At 50.5% G+C, this 13,317-nt stretch overlaps 1 protein-coding gene across 1 annotated transcript; it reads right to left on the minus strand.

Moving 5' to 3' along the window:
• Nucleotides 1-11,310: 11,310 nt before the first annotated feature.
• Nucleotides 11,311-12,627, minus strand: LOC103833210 (AF4/FMR2 family member 1-like). The gene has a single exon (XM_009109308.1). The coding sequence runs from the start codon at nt 12,625-12,627 to the stop codon at nt 11,311-11,313; it is 1,317 nt and encodes a 438-aa protein (XP_009107556.1).
• Between the last annotated feature and the right edge of the window lie 690 nt (nt 12,628-13,317).

Below are 13,317 nucleotides of genomic sequence, written 5' to 3' on the forward strand. Positions count from 1 at the left end.
TGTTACACAGTCCCGAGAGGACTTCACTACACAAAATAAAAATGTATGGTGAAAGAGGGTCTCCTTGACGGATGCCTCTGCTCGGTGAGACCCTTCCTCTAGGCGAGCCGTTAATGAGGAAGGAGTATGTAACAGTGGATACACATTGTATAATCCAAGAAACCAGTTGTCGGTCAAATCCTAGGCGCAGTAACACCAACTCGATAAAATCCCACTCCAACCGGTCATAAGCTTTGCTCATATCGGTTTTAACCGCCATAGAGACTCTCTTTTCCGCTTTCGAGGTTTTTAGAAAATGGAGGACCTCGTGTGTTATCAACACATTATCCACTATGGCTCTTCCCGGTACAAATGCCGATTGGTTTTCGGAGATGATGGATGAGAGAATGGGCTGTAGCCGCTTGGTAAGAAGCTTCGCAATGATCTTGTAGTATACATTGCAGAGGGCAATAGGCCGGTAATCAGCTACCTTCTGAGGATTGGGAATTTTCGGGATCAGCCTGATGTTAGTTTCGTTGATCCTCGGTGGTAAAACCCCTGTGTCGAAAAAGCCTTGGATTTCAATGACAATGTCCGGGCCTATTGTGCTCCAATTGGAGTGGAAAAAGCTAGCAGAAAATCCATCCGGGCCTGGTGCTTTATCAGCATGAATTGCTAGCACAGCCTCGTGTATCTCCGTTGGTGTTGGTCTGGCAGTGAGCTTCTCATTGTCTTCGTCTGAGACCATTCGCTGGATAGCTTGGTTGACTGTCTGCTCTCTGTCACCTTCCACCGATGTGAACAGGGAGGTATAATAACGCATTATGACCTGGGCTATCTGTTCCTCTTTATAGACCATTAGACCATCCTCATCCTCAAGGATGGAGAATGAATTTGCTCTCTTCCGATTCTTCGAAACTGCATGGAAAAAACCTGTATTGCGGTCTCCCAATTTTAGCCACAGGAGCCTACTCCTTTGTCTCCAATACTCCTCTTCGGACTTATAAGCTTCCATAATTTCGCCATTAATTTTCTTTATCCGTTCTGCATCGTTCACTGGGCTTGAGAGTATTGAATCTAGCTCCTGTCGCTTATCTTCTATGAGGAGTCGACTGTTTCTATATTGGTTTTTGCTCCAAGCTGCAATCGCCGTTCTGGCTTGGGCAATTCTTTCTCTGATCGGGCATCCGTCTGCTTCCTTCCACACCTCCTCCACCAGCTTTTTAACCTCAAGGTTGTCCCTTAACCGTCTATCGTATCTGAACATGCTGTTGGGGTCAAAAACGGTTACGACGGAATTACCACCCGAAAATCCTCAGAGATCGTATTTCCGAAAGAGTTAGTAAAAGAAGGGATGTAATTTTCGTCGAAATGAACTATACGAGGTTATTTCTACGAAGAAGTATTCTTTGGGATTCAAACCAAACGATCGTCCCGCTCGGTCACTACGTAGCAACAAGGCTCGGGCCAAAGCTCGGTCGCTACGTAGCGACCGAGTGATCGTCCCGCTCGGTCGCTACGCAGCGACCGAGCTCAGCCAAGCTCGGTCGCTACGTAGCGACCGAGCAATCGTCCCGCTCGGTCGCTACGTAGCGACCGAGCTCAGCCAAGCTCGGTCGCTACGTAGCGACCGAGCGATCGTCCCGCTCGGTCGCTACGTAGCGACCGAGCTCGAGCCAAAGCTCGGTCGCTACGTAGCGACCGAGCGTTCGTCCCGCTCCTTCGCTACGTAGCGACCGAGCGATCGTCCCGCTCGGTCGCTACGTAGCGACCGAGCTCGAGCCAAAGCTCGGTCGCTACGTAGCGACCGAGCGTTCGTCCCGCTCGGTCGCTACGTAGCGACCGAGCTCAGCCAAGCTCGGTCGCTACGAAGCGACCGAGCGATCGTCCCGCTCGGTCGCTGCGTAGCGACCGAGCTCGAGCCAAAGCTCGGTCGCTACGTAGCGACCGAGCGATCGTCCCGCTCGGTCGCTACGTAGCGACCGAGCTCAAGCCGAAGCTCGGTCGCTACGTAGCGACCGAGCACTCGTTTCGCTCGGTCGCTACATAGCGACCGGGCTCGAGCCAAAGTTCGGTCGCTGTGTAGCGATTGAACCTTTCCGAACATCGATACGACACCAGTCCTTGCATTCTCGTCAAACCTTCGAATGCTATCTCCCGAAGACCGTAGCAAGCTCAGTCTATGTTTCCCGCTATTCTAATTCATCGATCAAACTTCGCGGATTAGAAACCGCGGAAAACTCGTAGTAAACGTGTCGAGTCGGAAGACGGCCCAAAGGGACCTAAAACACGACTCGAGGCCCATCCTACGATTTTTCCTAACCAAAAGCCCGTGAACCATAGCATGGTTCGCGCTTGGCCCACGAGGAAGGATAAATGTCAAGTTTCCGCGGATAAATACGGAAGTTTTGAAGATAATTGTGAAGATCGGGAAAAATGGAATATCTCCATTTTTATGCTATGACGGCTTAAGGGCAGAAGAGTAAAAGCGTAAACCGACCTTGGAGCTAGTATATAAGGAGTCCTAGGCGAGGAGCAGAGGGAGAACTTTTTCAGAGCAAACTTAGCACTTAGAGCGATTTAGGCAACTTTCCGTTTTTGTTATTTCGAGCTGCGACTCAATTAGGTTTAGCCGTCTTAGGGTTGCTAGAACTAGGAATCTCGCCGACAGCTCTCGAGCCCAGGCTTATACCTTGTTGTAACGCTCATACGCAGATTCGGAATAAGATCTACTTTGCTCTCTTTTCGATTTCTTATTTTTATCGTTGTTATTCTCGTGTTCTGATTGCTTGACGTGTGGTAATTAACAGATATCCGGGTCCTCTGGGAAACTAGGGTTTTCTTAGTTTCCTTATTTAAACGGAAATCGACAGTGCGAATTTCGGTTCCCACAGTTTGGCGCTAGAAGGAGGGGGATACGGATCAATCTAACCCGCAAAAGCCACACACATCAGACATGTCAACCAACGACGCGGATAACGTGCAAACTCCCCTTAACGGAGGCAGCGGCACCGATCTCCACACTCCGGTAGCGGACGTATCTGCGGCCAACGCGCAAGCCAACGCCGCGACTCTCGAGGAGTTTAAAAAGATGTTCGCCACCTATGAAAAAAGGTCGGAAGAACAGGATAAGCTCGTGAATACCTTGACCAAACAGGTTGAAACCTTAACGGCAAGGACCCAAGCTATCCGTCCCCGCGGAACCACCAAAATCCGCGGGAAGAGGCTCGATTTCGCCACCCCACTCGATAGAGCAGGAGCCGCGCGGGAACGACCTTCCGGTCAAAACCCCAGCGAGAAGTCTCCCATCGAGAAGGGGAACTCTGAAAGTCTTCCGCTCCCTGCAAAGGACTCGGAGGATAACGAAGCCGAACACATTGACCTGGATCCTAGCGATGTCTCCAACGACACCGACGAGGATGTCGACAGACATCCAAGAAGGACCAGAAGCCGATCCGCTCGGGAAGGCTCCCCGTTCGAAAAACCAATGACGGAAGAAGAAGAAGTCGCCTATTGGAACGAACAAGAGGAGCTGGCCGAAAGGCAAACCGAGCTCACTCGCAGTAAGCGCCGACAGGCTCGGAAATCCACTGACGAGACATCGGATATCCGCGATCTTCGCGACTACATCACCAAGACTGCGGCAGAAGTGAGAGCCGTAAAGTCTCAAATCCATCATGCTACTAGTGCTGCCCCCGAGATCGATCGACTGCTGGAAGGAGCTCGAAAGACCCCCTTTACCAGTCGCATTTCGGACATGAGGGTGTCCGATCCGGGAAAGATCAAAGTACCGAAGTACGATGGTACGGCCGATCCAAAAGCGCACCTTCAGGCTTTCCACATCGCGATGGGAAGAGCAAGACTGAAGGACGGCGAAAAGGATGCCGGCTATTGCCGCCTGTTCGTCGAAAATCTTGAAGGAGCAGCGCTCGAATGGTTCGCACGCCTTCGTCGCAACACCATCGGGAGTTTTCGACAGCTCGCATCGGAATTCCTCAAACAGTACTCTGTATTCATAGACAGGGAAACCTCCGATGTTGATCTCTGGAGTCTCTCCCAGAGGGAAGACGAACCCCTCCGCGAGTTTATCAGTCGGTTCAAACTGATAATGTCCAGGGTCAGCGGGATAAGCGACAAAGTGGCCATCGACGCGCTGAGAAAGACGCTCTGGTACAAGTCGAAATTCAGAAAATGGATAACTCTCGACAAACCGCGAACGATCCAGGACGCCCTCCACAAAGCAACGGACTATATCATAGTGGAGGAAGAAACTAAAGTCTTATCGCAAAAACATAAGCCGGCAAGACCATCCTCGAAAGACGCAGATCCGAAGGGGAAAAAGAAGAACTCTCGTAACGACAAGTACGTCCATCACGAGGGGGAAGATCTCCAAGGGCGCATAACTATGCGATCAGTTCGGATCAAGGCCGGACCACGGGCAACACATGGACTCGCAATCAAGGGTATGACGAAAACACCTTCTGCGAGTTCCACCAATCCCGAGGACACTCCACGACCAATTGCAAAGTCTTGGGAGCAAGACTGGCCGCGAAGCTGCTCGCTGGAGAGCTTTCGGAAGTAACTAGCGTCAAGGATCTCATCCTCGATTCTGATCGGCCTCCAAAGACGGACAGAAATCCGCCCGCCGAAAAATCTCCTCAACGAAACCAACCTGGGGATAAACGCGGTAGGAGGCCGGATGACAAAGGGAACGATAACAATCGTCGCAGAGTCAATATGATCATCGGAGGATCTCAATACTGCGGCGATACCGTGTCAGCCATCAAGGCTTACCAACGGAAGGCAGAATCAAGCGCAAAATGGCCTACATGGTCTCCTCCTCGAGACGGCCAAAATTGCTCGATCACCTTCACGGAGGAAGAAGCCGGCGGTATCGACCAACCTCACTGCGACCCGCTCGTCATAGATCTCGTCATACGAGATTTAGAAGTCGGAAGGGTACTCGTCGATACGGGAAGCACGGTCAACGTAATCTTCCGCGACACTCTCAATCGGATGAGTATCGAACTCGGAGAGGTAATTCCGACGCCAAAACCACTCACGGGTTTTTCAGGCGAAGTGTCGATGACTCTCGGATCAATCCAATTGCCAGTCATGGCCAAGGAGATCACGAAAATCGTCGAATTCGCGGTAGTCGACCATCCCGCTATCTACAACGTGATCATGGGAACCCCATGGCTCAACGCCATGCAGGCAGTTCCGTCAACTTACCACCTGGGTCTCAAGTTCCCAACGCCGAGCGGAGTCGCGGCCATCTGGGGATGCCAAAAACAGTCGCGACTATGCTTCCTCGCGGAGCATAAGTTAAGGCAAATCACGGCTTCTGCAAACGGCAAACGCGCGAAGATAGATCGATCTTCGGCCAAAAGCGCCCCGCACAAGGACGAAGTAAAATCGTCTGTCAACGCAAACGCATCGGACGTCGAAGCTCGACATAAATCCGAAGCCCACGCGACAACTCAACCGGAACATCCGGAAAATAGCGACGACCCAGCCACGATCGACACGGTCAAGGCGGACATCGCGACACCAACCGCCGAGTAAGAACACTCGCGGCATGAAACAGAACTACGAGATGGCTTGATCCTCGAAAGGGGTACGTAGGCAGCTTGTCAAAAGACGAGTTCAGCTATCCCCCTCTCTAAAAAGGGGGGGGGGAGTGGGTGCGTATACTCGTATACTCCCACAATCGCCATTATTGTAATCGAGTTTTTAGAAACATAAATTTTTTTTACAATATACACTGTCTTTTTATCGAAAACGCTTACGCTTCAGTTTACGCTCGTCTGCGGCCTCATCCGGCCCAAAAATCGTAAAGATTATCACCTTTCAAACACGCAAAAATACACGCATAATCCTCGAAAATAACTGCGAGACGTCGCAAAAGTTAAAATTCGAGGACAATGCTAAACAAATTGTCCGAACGCGACCACCAAAAACTTACACCCCGTTCGTCGATTGGCCCCGACGAACACGCCAGCCGTCTTAAACAAACGCAATCCGATCACTCTTTTGATCTTTAAAAACGTCCAGCACAAGGACAAAAGCGCGCTACAACAAAAATCCGAAATTTTGGTTTAGCACTTCCAGTTGATTCTGAGAAGATGCTCGATTCGTACCATACAAGTCATATAAGCCGAGAACATATCGCGGACTTTAAACCGGTGCGAGTCAGGAAGAAATCGCAACAGGAAAAACGATAGCCGGCTAGTCACCGCACAAACCTTAACCGAAAGTAAACCTAGGTCTTGCCCTAAACCCAACGCTCTGGTCTCAAACATCTCAAGGCATGATATCTAAAAGATACGAGATCATAAACCATGCCTCTCCGTTCGTATCTCAATGTTCTCGAAAATCGTAAAGACAGATAAATTTTTACGAAAATCACGAACGAACCAACAGATTGAACGTCTAATTAGAACTACATACGAGACGACAACTCGTATTTACTTCAACCCTACTCAGGAAAAACTCGAAACGAAACATTTATCATATAAATAAACCGCGTAAAGCGGCAAGGGATTCAAAGCCACCAACGGCCAGTCCCGAAATACAAATACGGCCATCTTGGCCTAAACGAAATCCAAATTCAAAGGGCCACATTCGGCCGAAAACAAGGATAACTGATCCATCCCTCATAATCCAAAGTCGAAGTCCCCGGACAACGAAGCACCAAACGCATCCGCAGGACGATCCACTTCCTCGCCACCATCCGTGAAAATCGATCGGGACCTCCTCGGTATCAGGAGAAACCGGGATGGAATCCCAGAACCCTTGAATCCTCTCGTCGATCGGAGGGATAAGCGCCTCAGCGTGGGCACGGTCACTCATCCCACTCTTCATCAAGCTCATTTCCTCTTCAAACACATAGTCGTCGGCTTGCGTCCTCCAAAGACTTCCGACCGAACCACGGCACTCGCGAAAGTCGCCCACCGAGGTAAAGGCATTCTTAAGATTCCCGTACTCAACCTGGAACTGAGATGCGCGAGTCTTCATCACCTCGACGATCTCTCTTTTGCCTTTCCTCTCCGATCTGCGAACAGCCCGCGCATGATCACGAGTAAGCTGTGCCTCTCGCTCCAGCATCTCGCCTTGCACGCGGGCGAGATCCCGCTCCGCTTTCTCCGCCTTGAAGCGGTAGACCATGGCTTCTCTATGACCCGCCTCGATGGCCGAGCCCAGCAAGCTCAGGCCCTGCAAAATCAATAGGCGTGTTACAAATCCATACATAGGATAATCACTAAAAAATTCCCAAGAAAAAACTAACCCCATTGATGATGCGAGATCCTTCCGCAACGACTCTCGGCCTCGCCGATTCTTTCGTAGGAGGAGGAGCATCGAAACCCGATGGCAGCCCAGCAAAGAAATCATCGAAGTCCGGAATGGGGGCCTCGCTCGAACCGCTTCCGTCGCCGTAAGCAAGGTTCGGATCCCATCCTGGAAGCATAGAGTCATCCATCGAAAACTCTATGTCGCCGAGATCGACATCTTTTCCCTTCCAAGAGCTCGACTCCGGCGCGGCTGTCGGAGCTTCAACGGGACTCTGGCCGTCGGGTTCGGAGTCGCTTCCCGTATCCGCGTCCAAAGCTGGACCAGGTTGCACAAATTTCAGTGCCTTCCGAACCCTTCTCGGCGTGAAAGAAGTCCAGAAGAAGGGACCATTCCTGAGAAGATCCCTCACCGCGATAATGTCCTCAGGGAACGGAGCAAGAGGATTGATGAAGGGACGATTGTTCGGCAACCTCCGGAACAGTGGAATGCAACTCTCTTCGACGGACGCAGCGTCCAAACGAACAAAGAAAAAGAACTTCTTCCACGAGTTGAAGTTCGAAATGAACTTCTTAACCACCGACATAAATTTCCGAGGGACAAACCTATGCTTATCCGTATCCTTGACAAGTTGAAGCCTCAAAAGCGCTTCATAATGATCGACGGAAAGGGAAAGGCCATGCTCATAGCTTAGGATCAAGATCCCAATAAGGTGCTGAATGGCAAGGGGTGTCAACTGACTTATCGCGACTTCGAAACGGTCCAACACTCGGACGAGAATTTCGGGTATGGGGAACCAGAGGCGACAACGCACTATGAACACCTCATAACAAGTAAAGTAACCCTCCGGGGGGTTGTTAGCACATTCCCCGCGGCAGGGAACCCGGAACTCCACAACATCCGGGATGCGGTAGAACGACCGCATCGTCGCGAGAAACTCGTCAGTGGTCCTACTTGCGTCCTTTCCCTCGACTCCACGATGGACCAGGACCGGGAATGGCTTCTCCTTGGGAGGGATCAACGAGCCGTAATGAGCAACCCACCATGCCTCGTTCTCGGCAGGATGCACCGAGTGAGGCACGAACTCCGTCTTCGGAACGACGAGCTCTTCGTAAGGACTCGCGGACGAAGACCCTTTTTTCGCAATCTTTTTCTTGCTCGACATCTTTACACTTCTCTTAAGAGAATAGAGGAAAAGGGTGGAGAGAAAGATAGAAAGTTTTTTTTGAAAGATCTTAGAGAAAAACAAGAAAGTGAAAAAATTATGGAACAAGTTACCTCTCTTCTTATAAGACATGAGGATTTACTATTCAAGCTCGGACTTTCGCATATTAATTCCATCCATCACGCCTAACTTGCCAAACATGCCTAACCGCACGCTAGGATCCCCCCATGCATGATCCTAACGGGCTGGGGGGCTAACTGTTGGGGTCAAAAACGGTTACGACGGAATTACCACCCGAAAATCCTCAGAGATCGTATTTCCGAAAGAGTTAGTAAAAGAAGGGATGTAATTTTCGTAAAAATAACTATACGAGGTTATTTCTACGAAGAAGTATTCTTTGGGATTCAAACCAAACGATCGTCCCGCTCGGTCACTACGTAGCAACCAAGCTCGGGCCAAAGCTCGGTCGCTACGTAGCGACCGAGCGATCGTCCCGCTCGGTCGCTACGTAGCGACCGAGCTCAGCCAAGCTCGGTCGCTACGTAGCGACCGAGCGATCGTCCCGCTCGGTCGCTACGTAGCGACCGAGCTCGAGCCAAAGCTCGGTCGCTACGTAGCGACCGAGCGATCGTCCCGCTCGGTCGCTACGTAGCGACCGAGCTCAGCCAAGCTCGTCGCTACGTAGCGACCGAGCTCAGCCAAGCTCGGTCGCTACGTAGCGACCGAGCGATCGTCCCGCTCGGTCGCTACGTAGCGACCGAGCTCGAGCCAAAGCTCGGTCGCTACGTAGCGACCGAGCGATCGTCCCGCTCGGTCGCTACGTAGCGACCGAGCTCAGCCAAGCTCGGTCGCTACGTAGCGACCGAGCGATCGTCCCGCTCGGTCGCTACGTAGCGACCGAGCTCGAGCCAAAGCTCGGTCGCTACGTAGCGACCGAGCGATCATCCCGCTCGGTCGCTACGTAGCGACCGAGCTCGAGCCAAAGCTCGGTCGCTACGTAGCGACCGAGCGATCGTCCCGCTCGGTCGCTACGTAGCGACCGAGCTCGAGCCAAAGCTCGGTCGCTACGTAGCGACCGAGCGTCGTCCCGCTCGGTCGCTACGTAGCGACCGAGCTCAGCCAAGCTCGGTCGCTACGAAGCGACCGAGCGATCGTCCCGCTCGGTCGCTACGTAGCGACCGAGCTTGAGCCAAAGCTCGGTCGCTACGTAGCGACCGAGCGATCGTCCCGCTCGGTCGCTATGTAGCGACCGAGCTCAAGCCGAAGCTCGGTCGCTACGTAGCGACCGAGCACTCGTTTTGCTCGGTCGCTACATAGCGACCGGGCTCGAGCCAAAGTTCGGTCGCTGTGTAGCGATTGAACCTTTCCGAACATCTATACGACACCAGTCCTTGCATTCTCGTCAAACCTTCGAATGCTATCTCCCGAAGACCGTAGCAAGCTCAGTCTATGTTTCCCGCTATTCTAATTCATCGATCAAACTTCGCGGATTAGAAACCGCGGAAAAACTCGTAGTAAACGTGTCGAGTCGGAAGACGGCCCAAAGGGACCTAAAACACGACTCGAGGCCCATCCTACGATTTTTCCTAACCAAAGCCCGTGAACCACAGCATGGTTCGCGCTTGGCCCACGAGGAAGGATAAATGTCAAGTTTCCGCGGATAAATACGGAAGTTTTGAAGATAATTGTGAAGATCGGGAAAAATGGAATATCTCCATTTTTATGCTATGACGGCTTAAGGGCAGAAGAGTAAAAGCGTAAACCGACCTTGGAGCTAGTATATAAGGAGTCCTAGGCGAGGAGCAGAGGGAGAACTTTTTCAGAGCAAACTTAGCACTTAGAGCGATTTAGGCAACTTTCCGTTTTTGTTATTTCGAGCTGCGACTCAATTAGGTTTAGCCGTCTTAGGGTTGCTAGAACTAGGAATCTCGCCGACAGCTCTCGAGCCCAGGCTTATACCTTGTTGTAACGTTCATACGCAGATTCGGAATAAGATCTACTTTGCTCTCTTTTCGATTTCTTATTTTTATCGTTGTTATTCTCGTGTTCTGATTGCTTGACGTGTGGTAATTAACAGATATCCGGGTCCTCTGGGAAACTAGGGTTTTCTTAGTTTCCTTATTTAAACGGAAATCGACAGTGCGAATTTCGGTTCCCACACATGCCTCTCCTCTTTTTCAGAGTTGTTTTGAAAACTGAGACCAAAGGTCTGTGATCAGAGCCTTCCAATGGGAGATATTGGCTTCTGGCTGATGGGAAGTACTCTGCCCAGGAGTTTGTGGCTGCTGCTCTGTCCAGTCTGCATTTCACAAGGAAATCTCCTCTGACTCCTCGCCAAGATAGCATGTCGCCTGAATGTGGCAGAACAAATAGATCTCCTTCTGAGTAGAATGATCTTAAGTCAAGAAACGTGCCCTCAGCTCGATCCGGACCTCCATCTTTCTCTGAGTTACTGAGAATATCATTGAAATCGCCAGTTATAAACCATGGGGAGTCGCGAGCATTCATGAGAGAGACCATTTGTTCCCAAAATAACTTTCTTTCTTTTTTATCATTGTTTCCATACACAAAAGCTGCAAAGAATGATTTTCCCTCCACCTCAATGGGGGAATCAATAAAATTCGCATTTGATGAGAGAATGTGTAGCTTCACGGTTGCTTTCCAGAATAGCGCAAGGCCTCCCGAGCCGTGTCCTGTAGGAGGAACCAGGTGTCTGTTTTCATACCCCAAAGTCTCTGTCTTGCTGAGCACGAAAGGGTCGGGATTTTTGGTTTCAGATAAGAACAGAATGTCCGGAGAGATGGAGCGATTCATGTCCTTTAAACGAAGAACTGTCTGGGGATTCCCTAACCCCTGACAGTTCCAACTTGTTATCTTTAAGGACCGAGATCGGATGGGATTCGAAAATCCATCCTCTTCTTCACCGTCGCTGGGATCATTTGACAAATGGGTCTGTTTTCCGAACTTGTCGTTGAGGTTGCCTGATCACCCCCACGCGATGTACCTACTTTCGCTTTAGAATTCGAGGGAGCAGTTGATCTAGGAGGCAGTTTCCTACAAATAGGGGAGTTCTTCTTCTGTGTCACTCTTCTCCTCTTTGTCTCTGGTGCTTGGTCCTGGTTCGTTTTTTCTGCTGCTTTTTTCCCCGGGGGGCGTCCAGGTTTCCTCTTAGCTATCACTCCAGCTTCAGCATTCTTTTCTCTGCTCGGAGGAGATGGCCTCATAGGTCCCAATCGTAAGGTAGCTGATAGTCTTTCACCAGAAAGAGGTTCCTGCGCTGTATCATCTCCCTCCTGACTCAAGATATGAGGAGGTACAGGTCCCAATCGGAGAGATGCTGGAAGTCTTTCATGAGTTTGAGAGCCAGAGGCAGCAGTGTTTTTCCCTCCACTTGTGGAGAGTCTATGGGAAGCAGGTCCTAATCGTAGCGTGGCTGGAACTCTCTCAGTGGTTTCCTCCACATTTGTTTCCTCATTAGCTCTCCTCTGTCTTTCTGCGCTTGCACTAAGTGCAGTTCTAGCCATTTGAATGGCTGTTTCTTCCATTTCCCCTTTCTCCTCTGCTAGTCGCATTCTCTCTGTTCGAGCCTCTCGTTCAGTTGGGTCAGCACTTTTAGTGTATTGCACCATGTACTCTCTTAGCTCATCTCTAGCTTCATTGAGTATTTCATGAGGGATCAGCGTTTGGTCTTGTTGCAGGGGGGACCCCCTGCCTGAAGATTCCAGAATGCTCTTTGAAGCACTTGATCCAGTATCTCTGTTCTCTGGAGTCCTCCGTGCCACTTCCCTATAGAAACTGCGGGGAGGGGGGTCAGGTAGATTTCGGAAGCTAGGGTGATCACGAGAGGGTCGTGACGTTCTCTCATTGTCATATCTGGCCCTTTCTTTAGCTTGAGAAGATTGTTTGGATGAGGTTTTTTCTTGCCAGACTCTAGGTTGATACTTTGGAGGCCTCTGTTTTGAGTGCTCTCTGCGTTCTTGGTTGCTTCGAAGTCGCTGGCTGACTTCGCGGTTTGTAGCAGAGAACCGGAAAGCCTGAGATCTCTGTTCTCCTTCTTGGTAGGTCTGATTCAATCGATTGGAGTTATGGCTTTGTCCTCTGTCTGATTCGCCTGTTTTATCTGAGGTAGCTCTTGCTCTTATATCTGAGCCTTCACGTTCTGCGATTGCAGCTTTTTCTTCTGCTCTAGCCATTAGGCATTCTTTAAGTTCGTGATCCAATCGCAGGCATTTAGTGCAATGTTTGTCCAGGCGCTCATAGACCAAAGTAACAGGGACCTCATCTCCATTTGGGTACTCCACTACCAAAGTGTTTAATAAGGGGGAGAAGCCCATCAATGTGGACTCTCATTCTCACCGTAAGAGGCGAAATCTCTGATTTTTCATAGACACCGATGTCCTTCCCAATACACTTTATAGTAGGTTCAGTCCATAAGTGCACCGGAAGCCCTTGCACTTTGATCCAGAACGGTATTAGGGAAGGGAAGGTGGGAGATATTGTTGGTTCCCATCTCTGTACAATTACCATCCATCTGGCGTAATGGTACGGCCGTTGCTCTAGTACTGATAGCAAATCGGACTCAAGCTCGAATTGGAACTGGAACATTCCGTTGCCTAGGTCAGAGCCCACAGGTTTGAACTCCGTTTTCCAGTGCTCAGTGAAGAAGGGGATCAAAGACCACACCTTTTGAGCTGACTTGTTTGTAACTCGTCCAATAAGAGTGAGCGAGTGCTTGCGGAGCAGATCTGAGTTGTCAGGGAGTGGGACTTTGACGCGAGCAGAGCGCGCCGGTTGTTGTTTCTCCAGTTCCAAACCTTTTCCCTTTTCAGCCGATGAGATTCTTCTATGAGCCATAGTTCAAGCTCAAATGGGATCTTTAGTTG

Source organism: Brassica rapa, chromosome A08, assembly GCF_000309985.2.
Source record: "Brassica rapa cultivar Chiifu-401-42 chromosome A08, CAAS_Brap_v3.01, whole genome shotgun sequence".
Taxonomy (NCBI): domain Eukaryota; kingdom Viridiplantae; phylum Streptophyta; class Magnoliopsida; order Brassicales; family Brassicaceae; genus Brassica; species Brassica rapa.